General features: G+C 49.8%; 1 protein-coding gene across 1 annotated transcript in view; it reads right to left on the bottom strand.

The window, feature by feature from the left end:
- The window catches only part of SMARCC1 (SWI/SNF related BAF chromatin remodeling complex subunit C1), an 810,451-nt gene that overhangs the window by 172,901 nt on the left and 612,457 nt on the right, over positions 1-25,093 (bottom strand). The window contains exon 18 of the mRNA XM_086939759.1: positions 15,796-15,944. Coding sequence (XP_086795885.1) covers positions 15,796-15,944 — 149 coding nt within the window. The remainder of the gene's footprint in view (positions 1-15,795; positions 15,945-25,093) is intronic.

Below are 25,093 nucleotides of genomic sequence, written 5' to 3' on the forward strand. Positions count from 1 at the left end.
TTTGCATTGGCTGTAAGAGCTGGCCTTTACAAGCCAATCATCGAGGTAGGGGTATTCGTGTATCCCTTGCCTTCTTAGGTGCGCTGTTACAGCTGCTAGGCATTTTGTGAAAAACACCTGTGGTGCGGATTTGGAGTCTGAATGCCAGTACTGTGAACTGGTAGTGAGTTTGGTTGATCACAAACTTTAGTAAGCGTGTTTTTTGTTGATGGGGATGTGTAAGTACGCATCCTTTAAGTCTATAGTTGCCATATAATCCCCTTCTTGTATTTGTGGTATTACCTCTTGTAGAGATGTCATTTTGAATCGTTGTGTCCTTATGAACTGGTTTAAGAACCTTAGATCTAGAATAGGTCTTTGCGTTTCGTCCACTTTTGGTACGAGGAAGTAGGTGGAGTAAACCCCCTTGTGCGGCACACCCTCTATTGCCTCCTTGCCGAGCAGTTGCTGCGCTTCTAGTAGCAAGAGCGAAAGTTCCTTCGCTGAGTACACCTTGTTCTTTGGTCTCTAGTTTGGAGGTTGTTTTTCTAGCTCTATACATTAGCCGTATTGTACAATGTTTAGTATCCATTTGTCCGGTGTGACCTTTTTCCACTCCTTTGAGGCAGTCCCTAAGTCTGCCTCCTACTGGTGTTATGTGTTTGAGGAACTGTTTGTTGTGTAAAATCAGGTTTTGTTTTTTCTTTATGTCCTGATGCCTCCCCTAGAGGTGTTGTTAGGGTGGGCGTTTGCCTTATGGCGAAGTCACTTGAAGGTGGGTTGATGCCCTCCTCTCTGTGCCGGTCCTCGTCCGTTTGAGCGCCTCGAAAGGACTGTCCTCAAGGCTGGTACGGCCAGTTCTTCTGCTGCTGTCCCTGGCCGTTTCTTTGATAACCTTGTTGGAAGGTTTGTTGTGATGTCCTAGGCAGGTTGCCTCTCCTACCATTTGGCCTTCTTGAGGGTGTACACCTTCTCATCCCTCTGAACTGCATAGCTTCCATGGACCTTGCTGTTTCGTTGTCCTTTTTGAGCTGAGTTAACTTGTCGTCAACTGGTGATCCAAAAAGTTGCTCTCCATTGAAGGGTACGTTCAGGATGTTGTTCTGTACCTCTGGCTTGAAGCCTGAAATCCTAAGCCATGCGCGTCTTCTCTGGTTGCGCAGCGCTGGGAAGCCTAAGGGCAGCCATGCGCTTTACAAATCCTTCATTAACTCTCAGTCACCCTAATCATCATTTGCCTGCTGGACGTCTCCGCAGAATCCGAGGCAGACTTTAAACATGTGTTAGTCATGTTTTTCCCTTCCTCTACCAGGTGGGCTGCCCTTTGCTGGTACTGTTCTGGTAGATGTTTTAGGAGTTGCCCCACTTCCTCCCAGTGCTGGTATGCGTACCTGTAGATTAGGGCGTTTGAGTTAGCGATGGGCCATGGAAACAGTGCACTCCGTTCTACTTTCCTCCCCATGAGGTCCATCCTACTCTTCTTGTCTGAAAGTGGTCCGGCATTTGTGGGTACATTGGCCCTTTTCCTAGCCGTTGCTGTAATTATTGAATCAGCTGGCACTGATCCTTGAATGGATGTAGGGTGCTTTGAGGAGTGCTTGTACTTATTTTCTGTCCTTGGGTACACTGATTTACATACTGCTGGTTCCTTGAAAGCCTCCCTGCCCTGGTCCAGCACACTAGGGCGCATGGGCAGGAACTGACTCCTTGTTTGTTGAGGTAACAGAGTTTCTAGGAGAAAACATGCTTTGGGCTTCTCTTCCTCCAATTTCACTCATTATGACTCTGCAGCATTTTTAACTTCCATATTATAGACCCCTATGTCGTCTGGGGGTTAACGCCTCGAAGGGTATGTGTCTACTCCTTCTCCGGTAATTTGGCGTCGAGGTCATGCCACTCAAAGTTTTGTGCCTCCGAGGATGTTGAGTCCTGGTAGGTTTGCTGACCCCAGTCGATCGAATCCGTCATGGGGACACCGCACTAACAGGACGCTCTTTAGCATTTTTGGTGGCAGCTTATTATGGTCTGCGCATGTGCTGTTCTTTGGATGTCAGAAATTTTACACTAATCTTTGGAACATCACCTTCTTGGATTAATTGTGTCTTTTATGTATAAACCCTTGACGTGGCTAAAACATTATCCGGATATCGGAATTTTGGCATAGGCATCTGTACTGTTTGGATCAAACGATTCCATTGACGTCATTTTCGTCGCTTCAAGTTCTGACAAACACCCTTGCCCTGACGAAGCTCCCATGGTTGGGGAGCGAAACGCGTTGGCTGTCCTATAAATGAGAAAATAAAAGAATTTATTTTTGATACTACATGGTCCTGGTTACTTCATCCTTGGTGCTGCCTCTGTTCTGTTTCTTAAGGTTTGCTGATCCTACTCACCTTTGCCCTCAAAGTAATACAGGGCCTCTTCCTCCTGTTCCTCGACCGGGTCGGACATTTTCGGCGGTTCAGGGTCTTTGTCGCCCCTGTCGCCTTCGAGCTCGGGCTTCGGCGGTATGGTGTACTGGCTCATCCTTTTGTTGAAGTCCTTTTTCGCTGCAGGATGCTCGCCATTTCGGCCTCAAGCCTCCTTTTCTTCCTCTCCATCTCGGCAGCCTGATCGGCGTCAAGAGTTTGAGCGCTTCGCTTTGAGGTCGTCGACTATGATTTTTTTAGGGTTTTCGCCGTCTGGGAGTCCTTTTCGAAGGATCCGCTGGGCTGCTTGTCTTTGGGTGCTGTTGCTTTTGCTGAGTGTTTCGACAGCAATGTTCAGTTCTAGGACTTTGCTTCCCTCTTACGAGTGTCGCTCAAGTGTTTGAGAATCGACGACTCTTACCTCCTTTGACGTTTTCTCTTGGACATCAACGACAGTGCAATCCTCCGGTCCCTCGGCGATATTGTCCTCCTCTCCACTGGAGAGGCCCAAGTCTCGGAGCGATGGAGGTGATGGAGGTGGCCCTTGCCCCTGCATTGTGTAGTTCGCCCTTCTCTGACGCCCTTTTACTCTGAGGGTCTTGGGTGTGAACGCCGAGCACAAGTTGCAGTCCTTGCTGTTGTGGAGGAGCAGCAGGCAGAGGTTGCAGACTGGATGCTGGTCCTTCTGGGCGTAGAGAGGGAAAGAGGGAGAGAGGGAACAGGGTCACCACCTGAGTTGGTGTTTTTGGCTGGCCCGTGAGCAGTTCTAAAGTGTACTCCAGATTAATGTGTTATCTAGAACAGCTAGAAACTGCTGTAATGTGACATTTAAAAAACACACACAGTGCATAAACGAACTGCGACCGGTGGTTCATATTCCATGCAAAATCTTCCCCTGGACTGGCCTCACAATGACTAAATAAGACCTCTTATCTGATTATATGAACGCTGAAAAGATTTACAGATAGATGCGACAGCAGAGAAGCGTCCGGTTCCCATCCTCGTCACTGGAAGGCATTGGTTCTAATTCCGGCTTCCCGCATGGTGTGATCTTGGGCAGAACAAGTTAACCGTGCGCACGCGCAGGAAGAGCTGCTCCTCACCCTCAAAATTACGGAGGTTCCTAGCTTCACCAGCGAGGCATATCAGCGCATCAGCCCACCAGCCTAGCAGTGCTCCAGTCCACCAGCCCACTGCTTGCGGCACCCGCTGCGCAGGTGCCGCTTCGTTTGCGGGTGTCGGTGGCAATACCATCAGAAGGAGTATCGTTGGACCCAGGCGGCAAGGCGGTAACGGGCGTGAGGCACCAGCGGGGCTGCGAGCGTGCGGGGACTTCAATACCCAGAAGTCCCTGCAAGACCGACGGCTAGCTTCCGGTCCGCTCTCCCTGCTGGCCCGCCCCCCGCCCCTCGAAGGCTCTTAAAAGTGTACCAGCACCTTTAGCGTGCGGGACGCTCTCTTACTTGTTTTCCAGACGGAGGTTCCTAGCTTCACCAGCGAGGCATATCAGCGCATCAGCCCACCAGCCTAGCAGTGCACCAGTCCACCAGCCCACTGCTTGCCGCACCCGCTTCGCGGGTGCCGCTTCGTTTGCGGGTGTCGGTGGCAATACCATCAGAAGGAGTATCGTTGGACCCAGGCGGCAAGGCGGTAACGGGCGTGAGGCACCAGCGGGGCTGCGAGCGTGCGGGGACTACAATACCCAGAAGTCCCTGCAAGACCGACGGCTAGCTTCCGGTCCGCTCTCCCTGCTGGCCCGCCCCCTATATCATAACACCTTACTCCCGCAGCGCGGGACACAGCCCGGGCGAAGACTGGGCAAAGACAGGGCCGTTTGAGGCCGTTCGAGGACGGCAGAGGACGGCCCAGGCCCTGAACCCCTACATCACCGCCTTCTATCCATCGGCAAGGTAGGCGGCACTGCGATTCTCATCCTTTCTTCCAGTATAGAGTGGCCGCCCACTAGATCTAATTTTTATTGTTTCTGAGGGCCACTTTGCTGTATCTGGCCCCGCAGCGCAGATGTCAACCATGCGCAATAGAACCAGAAGTAGCACTAAAAAAGCTATGGCCGTAGCACAAGTGACTGGACCTATAGATCATTTCATTTCACGGGTAAATGAAACCATCGACAAGAGTATCATTTTGCTGGAAAAAAGAGTTTCCCTGGATCTCATGAACGCTAAGCGCTCGTCTTTGGGCTCTCTCGCAACTGTAAATTCTCCCTCCCAGCAAGCCTCGAACAATTGTTCTCTACCCCTACCCCTAACTACTGCCGGCACGTTCACAGTCCCGAACGCTGTCGATCTATCAGTGACTCAATCTGACTCCGATCCGTCTTATGTTGACCTTGAGGCCACTCCAGATTTAGAAGCCTGTCAGCCATCCGATAAGCCAGAACTGAGTGCAGATAGGCAACCTGACATAGGAGCAGCTCCTGTATTGATTGACTCAGGGAGAAGGGCCACTATTCCTACAAAGGTTGCGCCTAAGACCAAGACTAAGGAAAAACCTAAAGCTAAAGCTAGGAATCACAACCTGATATCGCCCACCCCACACTCTGCATCAGGCATACCCTGTTGGGTCGAAAATATGGTAATAGATCTAAAACTGGCCCTTGAAGCTACAATAGCAGCGCAAATCAAGCCCTTAATTTCCAAACTTGATAGACTAACGTTGCTAATAAATTCGAAATGTGCTAATAAGACGAGTGGGGTTGGGCCCACTCAGCCGCAAGGGTCAAAAGAAGCACTTCCCAAGAATATACCTTGCACTAAAGCACGTAAAAGACCCATCCATCAAGGCTAATACTTCATTAGCTACTAAGGATCCAGCTGTACTACACTTGACCCAAACAGGGAACAATCCTGCTTTACCCCTACCCTTATCTACCCCTAATGTGGTGGGCTCTACTCCAGCATTACAAACATCTACTGGTCTAACTAAAGCAGACAACTCACAAGCCAAAGACCCAAATGGGAACTCCACCAACCCAACAGTACCTTCTTCCTCTAACAAGCCTCAAGGTTCTAAGTCAAAACAGGCACGCTTTAAGACAATTAGCCTGCCACCGGAAGTCTCTCCCTTCGTGGTTGTGTTGACAGCTGTTCCGCCACTGAAGGAGGGAGTAAAAGAAACTTTTGTAGAGCTAAGAAATAAATGCGCCCAGTGGCTCCAGTTACATAAACCTCTACCTAGCCATATGAGTGGTGAAATTCTCACTGTGCGTAGAGGGGATTGGGTGGGCAGGAATACGAAGACTATAGCAGGCGATGTAATTACAGTTAACTTCAGGGACATAGGGGCAGCAAGTTATATATGTAACACACCCAACAGTGGACCTGCTACCCAAATCAATCCACTCCCCTTGTCCTATTTTCTTCCCATGCCCCCAAGACTAAATTCTCATCGGCCTGTTCTCCCAAATAGCAGAGGGTTCGTGTATCCTCCGCAACATACCACCAAACAATGGCAGCAACCTCCACATTTCCCACAACCTCCACAGCATACTACTCTTCAGTGGCAACAACCTTTTCAACCTCCACAACCCCTTCATCATCCTGCTCAGCAGTGGCAGCAACCCCTTCAGCCCACACAACTTGTAAACCATCAGTGGCAACAGCTGTGGCAAGGATTGCCCCCTCCCTTTGATCCCTTTTTTTCACAGTTTGCTCATCCAAATAGATTTTGTGTGTTAGACGAGGTAGATTGACTCAACCCCATGGAAGCTCCAGCCCTAAACTCTGATACCAATAGGGATATGGAGGATGTTCCCTTAGCCATCCCTCACCTTATTTGTCCCGAATCTCCAACAGTGGCACCTGTTATACCTCTATCCCATGCTCCAACTAGGGTTTGTGAAGATCTAACTAACCCCAAAACTACTACCAACATTGGAGGTAATTTAACACATGGTGAAATAAAAATTCTTAGTTGGAACCTTGCGGGGATTACTAGGAAATTAGGTCTGCCTGAGTGGAACATCCTGATTGAAGCCCATAAGATCTGTGTATTCCAGGAGACCTGGAGCACCGAGCCACTGTATCGAGTTGGGTTTGTTACCATCTTTGCACCAGCTGAAAAACCTAAGCAAAGGAAGGGGCGTCCATCAGGGGGGCTTATCATTTGGGTAAGCATCTCGCTCAATTGTCGAATAACCATTAAGCGGACAGGTAACCCAGATATCCTTGGCATTTCTCTATCTGGCCATCGTGGGGGACTAACAGTAGATCTCTACGATGTCTATGCTAAAGGTTCCAAAAATTGATGTATTTCACCCGTAATATCCGAGCTTGAGGCCCAACTTGGGGATCATAGAGAACCCGATCATATTATAATAGCAGGAGATTTTAACTGCACATATGAGCCACTTCCCGTAGAAGGGATACCTGATCTAGGAGAAGAGGACAGTAGATGGGGTATTCCTACGCTCTCTATCCCTCCTATTAAGCGCTGGACTCATAGTGCAATACAGCTTAATGCATTGACTCTAGAGTTCGGACTAAGAGCAGCTAATGGCCGCACACCTTCTGATCAGATGGGTGCCCCAACATTCAACAGAGTTGGTCATTCCTCGAGGATTGACTATATTCTGTTGGACCGGGGACTTTGGAGCTCGGTCATTGATATGGCTATTATTCCGACCATAGAGAGTGACCATAATTCACTTTCTTTATCCATAATAAATCCCTGGTCCCCCAGAGTGCCGCTAGCACCACCGAACTGTCCACAGGGGGTTACTGTCTCCTCTTGTGGAAGACGCTTTAAGTGGAATAAAATCTCGAGTAATGTTGATAAACTCTCCACCATCGAAGAAGTGCTTAAAGGCTCACAAGAAGAAATCAGTTCCATAGACCCACTCATGGCAGCAGATAGGGTAACACCTATTTATGAAGCAGCCGTAAAAACAATAGGGGACGTTTTCTGGGTAAAAGGAACTGCAGGGAAAACCATGCCTCAAAGCAAAACCAAAGGGAGACACGACTGGTACTCTGCATCATGTAGGAAAGCCAAAACACGCCTAATTGAGGCAGTCAAAGGAAAGTCCCAACCACTAATACAGACGGCTAGGCGAGAACACAAAAGAGCTTTGGGGCTAGCGAAAAGGGAGTGGGAAGACGCCTACTGGTCAACTCTCAAAGAAGCTAGCTCTAAAAAAGACTCGAAATGGTTCTGGGATACCATAAGAGCTCGCAATAGACCAGATAGTGATCTGATAACTTGCAATATCCCAAGCCAGGCGTGGGTTGATCATTTCTCTAAACTTTATACTTGTCATGATGATCTAGATGAGGGTGGGGTGGTTCTACCTTCGTTCACTCCAAATCATGAAATTTGGCACACACATTTGATTTTACGATCAAGGAAGTGGAATATGCAATAAGCACTATTATTCCACAAAAAGCGGCTGGTCCCGATGGCATTCCTGGTGACCTCTTAAAGTCTGATAGTGCAAAATGGGGTAAATTGATTCATTCCCTCCTTGTTGCCATTTGTAAAGGTGCCCCTATCCCCTCATCGTGGAAAGGGGCCGAGGTGGTCCCTATTTACAAGAAAGGATCGAGGGATGATCCATCCAACTACAGGCCGATCAGCTTGTTAGACATTGGCCAAAAAGTTGTCGGTAAAGTCCTGTTAGTTAGAATTCTAAATTGGGTAGAAGAAAACAAAATTCTTTCTGACTTTCAGGCAGGTTTCAGAGTGGGTACTGGGACGATCGAGCAAGCCTTCAGGCTCATGATGGTGTACTGGAAGGTGGTGGTTATAGGCAAGGGCAGTCTTTATCTCGCGTTTATCGATTTAAAGACTGCCTTTGACCTCGTACCTAGGGAATCACTATGGAAAGTACTCGCTGACATGGGGCTGCCCCATTATTTGCTGTCCCTATTAGTTAGGTTACACCAAGATAGCTTTGCCCAAGTGAGGTGGGGCCCTGGAGGGGAGAAAACGGGTAGTATTCCGGTTGAGAGAGGTGTCCGCCAGGGATGTGTTCTGGCTCCCACCCTTTTCTCTCTTTACATCGACTGGGTGGGTGAGCATCTCCTCAAACATCCTTCTGATGAACCATCCCTGGCTGGCGAACGCATACCGACCCTCCTCTTCGCGGATAATACGCTCTTAATTTCTAAACCCCCAATGGGACTCCAGAGACTTTTGGACAACTTTCAATCCTTTTGCACCAAACGAGGTCTGGTAATAAACACAAATAAAACAAAGTACCTTGTGTTGAACCCACCAAAGCAACATGTGCGCTCTCCCACCCTGAATGCCGAGCTCTTGGAAAGGGTAAAGGTCTTTGACTATCTTGGGATACGCCTATCGCACAAAATGGACTGGACCCCACACTTAGATAAAATGTTGTTGAGTCACAAAAGGATTACAGGAACCCTTGTGAAAGAGCAACCATCCAGTACAACAAGGCCTATAGCTACAGTCCTCGAGATTTATTCAGCCAAAGGTGTCAGCTCTGCCCTCTATGGGGCTGAACTTTGTGGGTTCATCCAACACTGATGCTCTGCAGAGATCTGAAAACAAATTCTGTAGAGCAATTATGTCCCTCCCACAAGGCACCCCTACACTTCCTTTAATGCTGGACCTAGGCTGCCCCCAGATTGACGATATCGCAAAATTCCGTCCATTATTACTATGGGCACGCATCTGGCGGGTGGAAGAACTAAGTGGATATGCCAGAGGCCTAGCAGAAATCATGTCATCGCCAAGTTGGCATAAAATCAAATGGCTAAGAGACATGAAGAGCTTACTAACTAAGTTGGGCCAAATTGAATCATGGTCGAATAGAACTTCACCCCCGAAGCTGGTCCTCAAAAAGATTTACTGGAACTGGCTCTGCACACAAAGAAATTCTAGTACCACCTTGGGCAGGCTTACAGAGGATTTCTTGAGGTTTAAAGATTGCCCTAGACGAGAACTGTACCTTGATGCAATTGGGAAACCCTTTGATAGGGCCTTGTACTTCAGGTTCAGAGTGGGAACCCTTCCACTTAATTCTTTTACCGCAAGATGGAAATCCCACATGGAAATGTCCGAGTTATGCCCAGCCTGTCTTGCCAAACCGGAATCATTGGCACATTTCATGTTCGAGTGCAGCGAGTACACAACTCCAAGGAGGGTCTGGCTCAAAAACCTATGCCGCCAGATGGGGACTAGGAGCCATGACGCGGCAATTAGGATACTCATATCCGATAGTAGTGTACCCTATGCTTGTGCCCTAGCCAAATTTCTATCATGGGCTTGGGCTATCCGAGCCAAAAGGCTAAAACTAACTGTTTAATTCTATTTTTATAAAATGTCTTAACTGAATGAACTGCCATTTTTTCTTGATTAAGAAATCTGTAAAAACTCAATCAATTAATTGGCTAGTTTTTGATTGTACAAACAATTATTACTGAAACTACTGTCTTTTTTAATGTTTTGTACATAGACAAAAATATCTTTTTAATCTATTACTGTTTTTACTTGTACTATTTGATCTACTGAGCTGCTTTTATGATAATTGTTTTATCGAAATAAAGCTTTTTGACTTGACTTGACTTGACCTTCTGGGCGTAGTTGTGAAAATTGGTGCAAAACTTTAAAGGTGTTTTGTCCATCCCCACGCTCAGGGAGCCACCTGTCTGCGCATTTTCCGTTGACCGTCACGATAGCGGTTAAAAAACCTTCTCTTTCGTCTTCCCAGTTCCCTGACCTGTAGTTGGGCGTGTAGAAATCTGTGATTTTTGTCGATTTTCTGCAATTTTTGTCACAATCAGAAAATAGCTTTATTCGGTTTCAGTTTCAGAAATCCATAAAAGCGCATACAAAATACAAATACAACATTTCATCACTATCATAAAATTCATGTGTACATCAATTCAAATTTTAAAAACCGAAATAGCGTTATTTCCATTACTAGTTTAAAAACTTTAGTTCATTGATAATCTGGATTTTAACAGGCATTTTAAAAACACTGAAGCACTAAAAAGGGTAAGCTCATCCTCCAACAATTGCAGTCTTAGGAAGGCTGGTCTGCACTGTCTTATTCCCCACTTTCTAAATAAGTTTAGTATGTACCTTCTAATTGTCTAATAAAATTTACAGAACATAATACAGTGTATGGTTGATTGTTGGGACATATCATCACAAGGACAAAGGGACAAAGGTTCTATCCAGGTATTCACCACAGGAAAGGTCACAAGTCTGAAAAAGCTACCCCCCCCCTGAAGCGAGTAAGTAACATCCGGGTAAAACAACTCAGGGTGAGTGATAGACATTTCTGCAGACCCGGGCCATCTAACAACAGGTGGTTATGCATGACGGATGGCTTCTTGCCCTCCAGCTGCCTCCTGGAGTCCTCCATGTGTGTGAGGCATAAATCCTTCAGTTTCTTTCTGGGGACAACTGCCATGCTAAGTGGATTATCAAAGTATTCCTGGTGGCCTATAGCTGTTAAGAAGCGTCTCACGTATCTTAGCCACTCGATTTTCATGCACCCTTGAAGAGCCAGACAGTCCCTGAAAATTTCCCTATTCAGCCTTGTCTCTTGGGAAACCCAGACCCTATGCCACAATAACATTGGGCTAATTTTTATAAAGGTCCGGCATGTATACAATGCCCAGCTCTTTATGACACACGTGTGTGGAGGTTGACTTTGGTACTGCCAATAAATGTTGTAAAAAGGCATTTTCGCACGCCTGAATCTTACTAGTATCAGTTATACCCCATATACCTGCCCCGTAAATTGCTGTGGACACACACTTTGCCTTGTTAACGTCTATGAGAATTCTGACTGGTCTGCCCCCTAGCTTTATAGCAAAATTTCGCAAAGCATCAATTGCACGAAAAAATGCTAGTTTCCTGGCGCTTGCGGCAGCAGCCCATTGCCCATTATTATCAAAAATTATGCCTAAATAGGAAAAGGTTTTAGTTTAATCAATCTTTTCCCCTGACATAAAAATATTACAACCGGCCTTGCTTTTTTTTGGACAGGACATGCTAAAAGTTTTGCTAATGTTGATTTTTAGACCCCGTGCACTCATAAATTCAGAGAAGGATTTTAGTGATCTCTGAAGTCCCAAATGAGTGCGCGCCATGATAACCGCGTTGTCCGCGTATAACCGGATTGGGGCTGACCTCCCTTTAACCTGTGGGTAGTCTTGTCTATTTTCTGTCAGGTGGGATGCTACGCTATTAATGTATAGGTTGAATAAAAACGGAGCCAGATTTGTGGCATGGTGCACAGCAAAGGCTGTGGACCCACTCTCTGCACCCCTTTCTGAGGTTCTCCTCTTTCTTCTTTCGCTTGCCCAGCAGGGCTCAGCTCTGGGCATTATCAAAGGGTACCTTTCTGCCCTTTCCGCCTTCTTACGGCTACCTGATCAGCCTTCCTTGTTCAAGTCCCCCTTTGTAAATAGGTTTTTGAAGGGCATCACACACACATGTTCCCACCTGTTCCCTTCGTGATGCACCAGTGGGACTTAAATCTTGTGCTTACTTACCTAATGTGTGCTCCCTTTGAGCTGCTCCATAACTGTCCTCTCCGTCTTCTTACTTTGAAGACTGCTTTCCTGGTGGTCATCACCTCTGCCAGGAGAGTGAGTGAGCTCCAGGCTCTTTCTTCTACACCTCCTTGCCTCTCTGTCCATCTGGACAAGGTTGTGTTGCGGACGAGACCCTCTCTACTGCCCAAGGTTGTCACGGCCTTCCACATAGGGCAGTCTATCACCCTGCGCACCCTCTTTCCGCCTCCGCATCCTCGAAAGAGGAAGAGAGGCTTCACCGTCTGGGCCCCAAAAAGTGCGCTCTCTTACTATCTGGATCACACACGCCAGTTCCGGGTGGATGACCAACTCTTTGTTGGTTACGTGGGCGCTAAGAAGGGAAAGGCGGTGCACAAGAGGACCATCTCGCGGCGGATCATCTTGTGTATCCAGGCATGTTACTGCATTGTCAAAAGGGAGCCCCCTGATGGATTGCGGGCTCATTCTACTCGGGCCACGGCGACTACAACTGCCCTGGGCCGAGGAGTGCCCTTGCAGGACATTTGCCAGGCAGCTACGTGGGCCTCACTGCACACGTTTGCAAGACACTACTGCCTGGACAGTCAAGTCCGGAGGGATGGCTTCTTTGGCCGTTCCGTCCTCCAGGACTTTCTGGTATGATTATTGGCTCGCAGACCCACCACCTGGGATGGTATTGCTGGGGTATCTATTCTAAGGTAAGGAATCTATTACTAACGTGTCTCTTTCAGATGCACAAGTTACTACTTGTGTAACGATATATCTGTAAGAGACATTAGTTAGTGATAGATTCCTTACCGACCCACCCATCCTCCCCATTCTGCGAACCGATATCTAGGGTTAAGGTCATCCCCTTTCAGGGCCCTAGTTTCATGGCACCAGTGTTGGTTCTATCATGGCTCTGCGTATGTGGCGCGGAAAAGCCGTGTATCAGAACTGACGTCAGCGTGCATGGGCGGTGTCTAAGTACTCCGACGATGTCATTCCGGCGCTAACGACGCAGACGACGGACGCGGACGACGCCTACCGACGTGCAGGGGTATTGCTATGCAAAAATTTCAGGATCCAGTCTGACGCCTGGGGATATTCTAAGGTAAGGAATCTATCACTAACGTGTCTCTTTCAGATGATCAGGCTATGCCTGCAGGCGGTCCCAGGGCGACAGTCCCTGGATCTCCAGAGCCGCGGCAGCAAAGGCCAGCCCACCAGGGCCCCAGTGCCTGCAGCTTGGTCGCAGTTGGCGGCACTCGCTGTGTTTAGCGCACCGTTTTGTTGTTCAAGGCTAAGCGCATTCCATTCACTGTAGTCAGCTTAGCGGAAAGCCACACACCCCTAAGAGTGCATACTGTATGAGGGTAAGGTGGGGCGGAATTTCTTTTAGGAGAATTGCAGAATTAATGTTTAGCTGAGATCAAGTCTCTTCTGTAGTCTTTCTTCTATGGTCTGGTTACAATTGTGGGCTGCTGAAGAACTGATGTAAAGAAACAATCCAGAATCACCATTCTAATATGACCCACTCAACAGACCTTTTCAGAGACAGACCCACTTATGCCCCAATTTTGACTACTAGCTACTGGTACAATGACTCGGAAATGCCCTACTGCTAATGAGCACTTACACCCAATTACCATAGCCTAACTTCCTTGAAATTCCCAAGTATGTGAGAACCCAGGGCTATAAGTTAGTGTCCTCTCAGGGACTGCAGCACCTGTTGTGCCACCCTGAGTGGGACAAGGTAAAACATGGTTCCCAGTCTGCCACTGCATACTGGAAGGGCAGCTTTAACTGCTTACTTGACTTTGCCATGATGGCAAAGCCCAGTCCTTCCTTTTTCATATATAAAAGTCACCCCTAAGGTAGGCCTGTCAAAATTTAAGGCAGGGTGCAGTGGAGCATGTACTTTTATACGCCACAGCAGTAAAAACCCTAAACTGTCCTTGTTTACTGTAGAAAGGCTAGTAGCCTCACTGGCAAGTACAGCGTTCCAGGCTGACACCTGAGCCCTGCTAACTACTGAATGGGACTACTGAAGTAGGTACTGTAAGGTATCAAAATACTCATTGTATTTAAATCCGCTTTTATGGTTAAATCAAATTTACTGTCACCGGTGGGCAAAGTGCAACTTAAGAGGTAGGCTCTTTGGCTGCCCAAGATTTTTTGTGCTTATTTACGGTTGCACACAAGGTCTGTCCCTTAGGTATCCTCCTGCCGTCCTCGGTAGTGGGGTGAATAATTCACAGGAAGCCACAGTGGTATTAGTCTAAAACAGAGGTCTCCAAACCGGTCCTGGAGGGCCGGATCCATGCCAGATTTTTTGGATATTCCCATTGAGATACATGTAGTAATTTTAAAAATCTGGCATGGATCCGGCCCTCCAGGACCGGTTTGGAGACCCCTGGTCTAAAAGGAGAGCTTTGAAGGTGAAGCCACCTTTGAAGAGCAAATGAGTAACACGTGGGTGAAGGGCTGCCCTATTGTTTTAGCAGACAGGCTGGCACTCTGAAAGGAGAGGGGAATCCGGTTTGCTACAGCTGTGTAGCCCTCTTGGTAGTCACACCTGTGGGTTGTGCTAGAGAGCTCTGGATACAGAGAGAGGGATTCTGCCACGTTGGCAGTAGGCAGAAAGGTACATCCTGGGTTAGGCTGATGCCAGACTTCCCAGCAAGTGGTCATCGGAAGGGAACATGGTAGCCCATTGGCTACCTATGACATCCTACCCTAAGGGCATTTTATGAACATAAATAGGGCACCCCAGAACTCATTTCAACTAGACTGGAAGAGGATCAAAGGAGGACTGCTCTGCTGCACCATTGAACCAAAAGGGAGAAGTTTCTCCGACAAAGACTGCACTTGCTGAACCTGGCGGCTTGCTAAGGAGAGGGACTGTGCCTGCTGTGTCATGCTCGTGGAAAAAATAGTCTCCAGAGCCCAGCCGAAGCAAGAGACTTTAAAGGTCAGTTGATTGACCTGTTTGCATCTCTGGGCCACAACAGCTGAAGAAGTATGCTGGAGGAGGTGGCAGACCCATTCTTAAAGCCGCTGCTTCTAGTCACTGTGCAGCACCAGAAACTAGGACTCAACGCTTAAAGTCGCACCTTAGTTTTTCCAACCTGGGAGAGTCGTCGGAGTGCAGCTTGGTCATCCCGCAGGCGAGTTGTCATCCAAAGAAGGATTCAAACTGCAATACTAGGGGATTTGGTATCCCAAGTGGTGACTGGACGTCTGCCAGGACCGAGAGGACTTTGAGGGTTGCTATCCCTACGGGCAGGATCGCCTCAACAAGTATGCAGATCAAGGAATAGCCACAGAAATACCCAGTTGACCACATTGCATCTTCAGCATCCTGTATTCCCTGCATCAGGTCCACTCCAAAGGATCAAAAGCAAATGGATAAAAGTGCATGGAATTTGCTGAAGACTACTCCTACATTTTTATAAATTGGTTTTGAATTTCAAGGGTGTCTTGTGTATTTCTTCTTCAATTATTTTGGTGCTGTTTAAATGTAACACTTATTTCTTTGACTAAGCCTTGCTGCTAAGAGCCACAGCTTCCCAGGGTCGAGCTTTAGGTTTGACAAACAAAATGTACTGGTCCTAAATGGGTTTATATGTTTATTACACTGTGAGGTCTCACAACCACACCATATAATACACCCCATTTCCTCACACCTAATAAATTCTTTGTATGGAGAATGGGAAGATAAATATTGGTGCTTTGGATTGGGCCTTGAACGTCTGGAAAAGGGAGGACAAAGAAGTTTAGGAAAAAGGAAATAAGGGGAAAAAATCTCATTTTGTTGCAATGTACATGAATGAATGAATTTGCAGCGCTATGATTTAGCTGTGAGCAGACATCAATAGTTAATTTAAAAAACGTATACATAACCGACTAACCTTGGCTTTGGTTGCGGCAGAGGCTAGAGCAGCTGCTGCAGCAGTTGCAACATTTCCCTCTGAGATATCCTGTTCTCTCTTCTTCAAGATTTCAATTTCCTTTGCTTTTTCCAAGTCCATATTCTCTTTATTCTCCTCTGATGCTTCATCTAGAACATGAGACAGTAACAAATGTTCAGACAGTATTTTGAAATAAGGCAATCTGAAATAGGTGGCTACGTGAGTTATTTGAAAACAGGTTGAATGTTTACAACTAAGTTTTCAATGCTTAAGAGATGAGTCACCTGTAATAATGGTTTCCTAGATTCACATGTGGTGCGCAGCTTGGAAAAGTGCAGCTTTTTTTTTTAGCATTATTAGATTCGTTTTTGCACTTTAGCAAGTGTGCGTCATACCTACCTTTTAGGAAGTTTGCTAAAGTCAAATGGAAAAAACGATGTAATTGTTAACGTCTTTCGTATAGGAGATAAACAAGCTACGTACCTTTATTAATCCTCCTTCTGGAAAATATTCTGAACGCAGAGTCGTAACCTTCCAGTACTCCCCAAGCGCCAGACTGGATCCAGAAACTTTTTAAAGCAGTGTTCTTGCGAGCCACTAGATGGCAATCTGTGGCTCTGCACTGGTTCCATACTGCCACAGGGCGCCACATACAAGCACCACCCCTGCACCTCAACAGTTTATTTTATTTTCTCTTTCCACACCATCGGATGGATAGTGTGAACTACTGTTGGTAATAGAATGCAGAATACTAACTGAGGACCCTTTTAGATTTAAATAAAAAAAGGTCACAGAAAAGGGAGGTCGAAAGGCAGAGAGGGATCTTCTGTTTGAGCATTCACCAAAAAGAGAGTTACTGAAGTCGACTTGTTTTTCCGATGGATAATTCTAACCGCAGATACGTCACCTTAGAAAATATATCAAAGGGTACCTACCCAAAGGAGGGTAAATGGAGTGGACTCAGCCCTAGAGGTCTTGCAGGACCAAGTGGACAAAATGCCCTTCTTATCAGACCTAGCTATCAAAGCAGCAATGCTTCATGTCTAGAGGAGGAATCCTAGTCCTAACATAGTATTAGCAACCTTAACTCTTGTGGAATGGATCCTCAAATATTCCGGAGGCTAATTCTTGGCCATGTGCATAGCAGATTAATATGCACAGAAATACGCACCTCGACAGGGCCCTCTTTAGCACAGCCTTTTTTGTTGCCCATGAAACACAAGAGTTGATCGTCCACTAGATGGTCCTTGGTAAGCTCAATGTAAAAGCTTAAAATCCTCTTGGGGCCCAGCCAATTGAGCTTCTCCTCTTTGGAGGGCTGACAGGGAGCATAAAATGCTGGCAGAGTGACAGATTGCTAACCTGGAAGGGACTCATTACTTTGGGTGAGGACGTCGGTGGATTTCTCAGCACCAACTTGTCCAGCAAGGTTGTAGGTTGTAGAGCGCATGCTTTGAACATGCCTGAAGATCACTCACTTAACAAGCTGTAAGGAAATGTTTCTGTTGGTACGGTCAAACCCAGGTTTTTGAACTGATGCTGCTAGCTTTTCGACTCAGAGTGCACAGAGACCTGCTAACCAGATCTTCTCACCACTGCCCAGATCCAAAAACGCGTATGTTTCATTGGCAGTACCCAACTGAGACAGGGCAACTCGCCTGTAAGTTTCAGGGTACTGAGCATGTATGCTAAAGTCACCCCAGGGAGTGCTGCACTGGTTATGTCTCCCTGGGTAGGACACGGGAAAAACTAGTCTCCAAGTCCACCATTGAAGACTGGAAGCTAGGCTGGCTTTGCCATTTACAAACAATGGCAAAACCAATCCTCCACGTACAAGATGTATTAGTCACCCCATGGCAGGCTGCAGCATATTTCACAGGAATAAAAATATTTTACGTATTCTGTCGGTAAATACACAAAACTGTAATTTTTAATGAGGAAAGACTTGGTCACCCCAATGATGTATACATATTTGAGTGCGGCGTTTGACACCGTTTCCCATGGGATCCTAGTTAGGAGGCTATGGGAGATAGGTGTCAGAGATGATGCTCTGGACTGGTTTGTGTCATTTCTATCTGACCGTTCCTTCCAGGTTCATGCTCCCCCGTACTCATCTGGCAGTTTTCCATTGGGCTGTGGTGTTCCACAGGGCTCTGCCCTCAGCCCCACGCTGTTTAATGTGTATGTCCGCCCCCTGGCCACATTGGCCAGGGAACGTAACATTGAACTAATATCTTATGTGGACGATACACAGCTGATCTTCACCTTTTCTAATAACATCGTGGGTGATCAAGCCAAATTCCAAGAGGATATCATGGCCATTTCCAGCTGGCTTACGGAGAACTGTCTTCAGTTAAATTCATCTAAGACTGAAGTCCTCCTGGTTGGCCCGGACACCCAAAAGTGGGACGAGCGGTGGTGGCCCCCTACATTGGGCTCACCGCCTATGCCTAAGAAGGAAGTTAAGAATCTGGGTGTGATCTTAGATGATGCTCTCACCCTGGATTCCCATGCGAAGAGGTTAGCTGGGACTTGCTATGGCCGCCTGCGCTCTCTGAAACCTATTCTTGGCTTCTTTGAACCTTCCATCCGTCAGACAATTGTCCAGGCTATGGTCTTATCCCATCTAGACTATTGCAATGTATTAATGCTTGAGTCCAATCTGACAGTCATCAATAGACTACAGAAAGCTCAGAACGCGGCAGCTCGTACCCTGTTCGGCTTACCAAAACGTTGCCATACCTCTCAGGTTTTGCGAAGGCTCCATTGGCTGCCCGTTAAACAACGCATTCAATTTAAAACCTTGTGTGTTATGCATAGAATGTTACATTGTCTAGGTCCTAAAATCTTGCAAGGAATCTGTTCCTTCTATGTTCCACAGCGTGCACTCCGGTCTGCGGACCTCTTCCTTGCTTGTACCATCAAGATTCGGAGGTGCAGAGTCGGTGGCCGTTCTTTTAGGTTTCGGGCCCCAAAACTCTGGAACTCTATTCCTTTAGGTGTACGTTCCATCACAAACCACCTACATTTTCGAAAACAAGTAAAAACTTGGCTGTTTTCTTCTATTTAGGGTTCCGCGGTGAATAGATATCCTGCCGCATTCCTCCGGCTGTTATGTGATTGGACCTGTCTGCAAGCGCTGGGATGCCTCGTTGTTGGGGTAGCCATGCGCTATATAAGCGTTACGTAACATAACATAACACCAGGGACCCCTCAGCTGTGCTAACTCCTAAAGGGTGCAACCAAAGTTGATACTCCAAGGTATCAAACAACTCCCTACATTAAGGCCGACTTGATTCTCAAGTCAACATTAATGTAACAAACAGATGTATGCAACTGTTCCCAAGTTGCAGTTTTGTTGCCTTCAATCTCCTGTGTCCTTAACTGTTACACAAGGAGCTTGAACTAGAGTAAGCTTTATGCACTCCTAGGGAGACATGCTAACAACTCACAGGAAACAAGATATTAGGGGACTGCAGTGGAGAGAGGTGTTACCGCCACCTGCAGGAAGCCAAACTGATGTGGGCCCAAAAGGTGAGCTTTAAAGCTGAAGCCGCCTTTGATGAGCAAATGGGGAAAACATGGGAGAGGGGTAGCCCATTGTTTAGGCAGTCTAGCTGGCACCTGGGAAGAATAGGGGATCCTGTTGTTAAAGAGGATTTTCACGGGTGTTTAGCCACACCACTGGGTTGGGCTAGGGAGCTCTTGGCACTCAGAGAGGAGTTCTGCCATGTTGTGAGTGGGCAGAATGCTGCATCTTGAGGTAGCCAGATGCCACACTTCCCAAGAAGTGGTCTTCAGGAGGGAGGGAACAAGGTAGCCCATTAACGACCAGACGCTTCCTACTCCAAGGGCAAATTCTGAGCAGGGCACCCCTGGCAACCAGAATTCAGTTCTCGACTGGACTGGAAGAAGGACCAAAGAAGGACTTCTCTGCTGCACTGTGGAACTGTTTAAGAGAGGCTGAACTGATGAGGACGGCACCTGCTGAACCTGTTGGCTTGAAAAGAAGTGTTATATTCCGAAATTAGGCCCATGTAGCAAGGCTGCTTATTCCTTACATTGTCCTAGAAGAACCACTGTTTGTGTGAATCGTGGCATCGGCTCCAAAGAACAAGTTACTTACCTTCGGTAACGATATATCTGTAAGAAACATTAGTTAGTGTTAGATTCCTTACCTTAGAATATCCCCAGGCGTCAGTCTGGATCCGGAAACTTTTGCGTAGCAGTACCCCTGCGCGTCGGTAGGCGTCGTCTGCAGGCGTCCCCTGCGGCTCCGCGTCCGTCGTCGGCGTCGTGCGCCGTGATGACGTCGCTGGAGTACATAGACGCCGCCTCCGCGCGCTGACGTCAGTTCTTTGCACACAGCTTTTCCGCGCCAGGAGACGCAGAGCCATGAGAGAACCAACACTGGTGCCATGTACAAACTAGGGCCCTGAAAGGGATGACCTTAACCCTAGGTATCAGTTCGCAGAACGGGGAGGATGGGTGGGTTCGGTAAGGAATCTAACACTAACTAATGTTTCTTACAGATATATCGTTACCGAAGGTAAGTAACTTGTTCATCTGAAAGAAACACGTTAGTGTTAGATTCCTTACCTTAGAATACATACCCCAGCAATACCAACCCCGGTGGTGGGTCTGCGAACCAATACAAAACTACACCAGAAAGTCCTGGAGGACAGAACGGCCAAAGAAGCCATCCCTCCGGACTTGACTGTCCAGGCAGTAGTGCCTCGCAAAGGTGTGCAGCGAGGCCCACGTAGCCGCCTGGCAAATGTCCTGCAAGGGGACTCCCCGGCCCAGGGCAGTAGTAGCCGCCGTGGCCCGAGTGGAATGGGCCCTCAGCCCAACAGGAGGCTCCTTCCGAGCCAAAGAGTAGCACGCTTTGATGCAGAGGACGACCCATCGAGAGATGGTTCGTTTACAAACCGCCCGTCCCTTCTTCGCACCCACGTAGCCAACAAACAGTTGGTCATCCACCCGGAACTGGCGTGTGCGATCCATGTAAAATGAAAGCGCACGTTTTGGGTCCAGACGATGGAGCCGCTCTTCATCCTTTGAAGGATGCGGAGGTGGGAAGAAGGAAGGGAGGGTGATGGACTGCCCGATGTGAAAGGCCGAAACAACCTTGGGCAGGAAAGAAGGTCTAGTCCTCAGAACCACCTTGTCAGGATGAATGGACAGGAAAGGAGGTTGGACAGAAAGAGCCTGGAGCTCACTCACCCTCCTGGCAGAGGTGATGGCAACCAGGAAAGCCGTCTTTAAAGTCAGGAGACGGAGAGGGCAAGAATGAAGGGGCTCAAAGGGAGCACACATCAGGAAAGTTAGAACCAGGTTCAAATCCCACTGAGGCATCACAAACGGAACAGGTGGAAACATGTGAGTGATGCCTTTCAAGAATCGAGTTACAATCGGGGATTTGAACAAAGAAGGCTGATCAGGAAGCCTCAAAAAGGCTGAAAGGGCAGAAAGGTAGCCCTTGATAGTGTCCAGAGCAGAGCCCTGCTGGGCAAGAGAAAGAAGAAACAGAAGAACCTCCGAAAGAGGGGCAGAAAGAGGATCCACAGCCTTTGCTGTGCACCATGCCACAAATCTGTTCCACCGACAGGCGTATACCGACTTAGTGGAGGGACGCCTGGCTGCCAGAATAACATCACAGACTTCAGGAGGCAAGTCAAATGGCCTCAACTGCCGCCGCTCAATCTCCAAGCATGGAGGTGGAGACTGGACAGGTTCGGGTGGAGGACCGTCCCCTGCTGCTGCGACAGAAGGTCCTCCTGAAGGGGCAGGCGGATCGGGGGACCGACTGACATGCTGAGTAGCTCGGGATACCAGTACCTTCGAGCCCAGTCCGGAGCCACAAGGATAACTTGGGCCCGGTCGCGCCTGATCTTCTTCAGCACTCTGGGCAGAAGTGGTATAGGCGGAAAGGCGTATAACAGACCGCAACTCCACTCGCGCCGAAAGGCGTCGCCGTGCGAGTGCCGTCTTGGAAACTCCAACGCGCAGAACTGATGACATTGCGCGTTCTCTTCTGTGGCGAATAGATCTAACCAAGGCTCTCCCCATTGCAGAAAGATGCCTTGCGCCACGTCCGAGTTCAGACGCCATTCGTGATCCATCGAGCACCGACGGCTGAGTTCGTCCGCCCTGGCGTTCAGAGAACCTGCCAGGTGTTGAACCGTCAGAGTCACGCCCTGACGTTCCAGCCATTGCCAGAGGCGCAGAGCCTCCTGGCAAAGGGTCCACGACCCCACTCCGCCCTGTTTGTTGCAGTACCACATGGCGGTGGTGTTGTCGGTGAACACCTGCACTACACTCCCGTTGACAAAGGGGAGGAATGCCTTCAGTGCCAGACGAATCGCCCGCAGCTCCAACAGATTGATATGGAGCCGGGACTCCGCCGGAGACCAGATGCCTCTGATCTCTGCCTCTCCCAAGTGGCCACCCCAGCCCTGGAGGGACGCGTCCGTCACGACAACGTGCTCCGGTTGGGGAAGGGAGAGGGACTTGCCCCTGACCCAATCGCGGTCCGTAAGCCACCACTGCAGTTGTCTCGCAGTGCCCTCCGAGATCAAGACGTGGTCGGACAAGTTGCCCTGATGCTGGGCCCACTGAAACTTCAGGTCCCACTGCAGAGCCCGCATCCGCCACCTGGCGTGATGCACCAGAAGGATGCAGGAAGCCATCAGTCCCAGCAGCCGCAGCGTCAACCTGACCGAGACTCGGGATAGCGGCTGAAAGATGGGAATCAAAGCCTGAATATCCCGAACCCGCCGTTCCGGAGGATAAACCCGAAACTGCGCCGAGTCCAGAACCGCTCCGATGAAAAGGAGCTTTTGAGAGGGACACAGGTGTGATTTCGGCACATTGATGGAGAACCCCAGGTCGTGCAAGAGGTCTGCCGTCATCTGAAGGTGGCGGACGACTGTTTGGGGCGAGCCCGCCTTCAACAACCAATCGTCTAGGTAGGGGAAGACTGAAACCCCCAACCTGCGCAGATGGGCTGCGACCACCGCCATCACCTTTGTGAACACCCGTGGGGCGCTGGTAAGGCCGAAGGGGAGCACGATAAACTGAAAGTGCTCCTGGCCTACCGTGAACCGCAGGTAACGCCGGTGAGCCGGCAGGACGGGGATGTGAAAATAGGCGTCCTGCAAGTCCAACGCTACCATCCAGTCTTGCGGGTCTAGAGCAGCCAAGACCTGAGCTAACGTCAACATCTTGAACTTCTCCTTCCGGAGGAAGCCGTTGACGTTCCTTAGATCCAAGATAGGACGTAGGCCCCCCTTGTCCTTCTTGGGCACCAGAAAGTAGTGGGAATAACAGCCACGCCCTACTTCTGGCCCAGGAACGCGCTCGATGGCCCCCTTGGCCAAGAGGGCCGTAACTTCCTCCTGCAGAAGTGTCAAGTGGTCCCCCGACACACGGTGGTTCTGCGGTGGCATGGCTGGAGGAGAGGTCTCGAAGGGGAGGGAGTAGCCCCTTCGGACAATTTGCAGCACCCACCTGTCCGAAGTGATCGTGCGCCAGTGAGCGTGGTGATGGCGAACCCTGCCACCCACTGGCGTCACATGGGGCCGAAAGCACGGACTAGGAGGATTTTGGGGTAGATGCTGCGGGGGAAGGTGTGGTCTGACCCCGCCGTTGACCCCGACCGCCACCACGGCGGTTTCCACGGCCGCCACCGCGTTGGAAGGATTGTTGCGGCGCGTGGCTGGCAGCACGTGTGGGGGCGCCCCTTCCTTGGCCACGAAAGGGACGAAACGAACCCGGTTGCTGACGCTGGGTCGAGAGACCCAAGGACTTGGCCGTGACCCTGGAGTCCTTGAAGCGTTCCAGCGCGTGGTCCGCTTTGTCACCGAACAGGTGACAGCCATCAAACGGCATGTCCATCAGAGTATTTTGGACATCAGCCGAAAAATTGGCGGATCTCAGCCAGGCGTGACGACGAATCGCCACCGTCGTAGACATAGCCCTGCCCAGCGAGTCGGTCGTATCAAGACCACACCGAATTGAATATTTCGCTGCATCCCGGCCCTCAGCCACAGCCTGACCGAGCTTTGCCCGCACCTCCATGGGGCATTCCGGCAGCAGCTCCGCGACCGTATCCCACACAGAGTGGGTGTAGCGGCCCAAGAGGCAGGCGGTGTTGCAAGACCGCAGGCCCAAACTAATGGACGAGAAGACCTTTTTGCCAAACTGGTCATACCTCTTGGATTCCCGGTCGGGCGGGGCCGACGGGAATGCGGACTGGGAGGTCGAGGCCTGGATCACCAGACTCTCAGGAGTGGGGTGGGTAGACAGGTACTTGGGGTCGTCCGGACAAGGACGGTGGCGCCTGGCCACGTTCCGATCAACAGGCGCACCTGAAGCGGGCCTGGACCACGTGCCCAACAGAACGTCAGACAAGGCTTCATTAAACGGCAGCAGAGGCTCCAATGGGCATGACTGCGGTTTGAAGACCTCGGTGAGGATGTTAGGCCTCACGGCCGCGACGGGGAGCTCAAGGTGTAAGGCCTTGGCAGCCCTCATCAGCACCACAGAATAGGCAGCTCCCTCCACCGATGCCACGGTTGGAGGAGAGATCAGACCAGGGTTAGGGGAGTCGTCCAAACCACTGGCATCCCCCAAGTCACCCGTCCAGTCCGGGTCATACTGGCACTCGCGAGCCAGAGGGTCCTCGGACCCCTCCCAACCTTCACCGTACTCCTCATCCTCTCCGTATTCGGAGTCAATGATGAAGACCGGCTCCTCGGGGTTCATGGGCCCCATCGGCGCCGGGGCCGGCGTCGATCGACGCCCGTCCGGCGCCGCGTCCGGCGTCGGAGAAGGTAAGGGGACGGCGCCGCCCGGAGCCGGAACCCCACCGCCGGCCGGAACCGGCAGCGGAGAACCGGCGCCGCGCGGGGGCGGCGTCGGGGGTAACCCCGATGGTAACGGCGCCGGGGAGGCCGGAAGACCAGCCGGCGCCGATCCCGAAGGCCCCTGCGGCGCCGGGGTCGGAGCCGTCGGCGGCGCCGGGGCCGGAGCACCCGACGGCGCCGAGGCAGGGACACCCGAACCGCCAGGGCCCCCAGACGGTAGCACTGGGCCCGAAGGCGCCGTAGGCCCCGTCGGAGAAGCGAGCGCCCTCATGGCCATGAGGAACGCCTCGATCTCCTCAGGCGTCGCACCATGCCCAGGGACCGGAGGGTATGAGGCAGGCCGCGCCGGCGACTCTCGCGGAGCCGCGGGGATGGGGTCACCCGAGCCCCCGGCCGCATCGCGCGAGCGTCGGGGGGAGTCGGGGGTA

The sequence above is a fragment of the Lissotriton vulgaris genome, chromosome 10 (genome assembly GCF_964263255.1).
Source record: "Lissotriton vulgaris chromosome 10, aLisVul1.2, whole genome shotgun sequence".
In the NCBI taxonomy this organism is placed as follows: Eukaryota; Metazoa; Chordata; class Amphibia; order Caudata; family Salamandridae; genus Lissotriton; species Lissotriton vulgaris.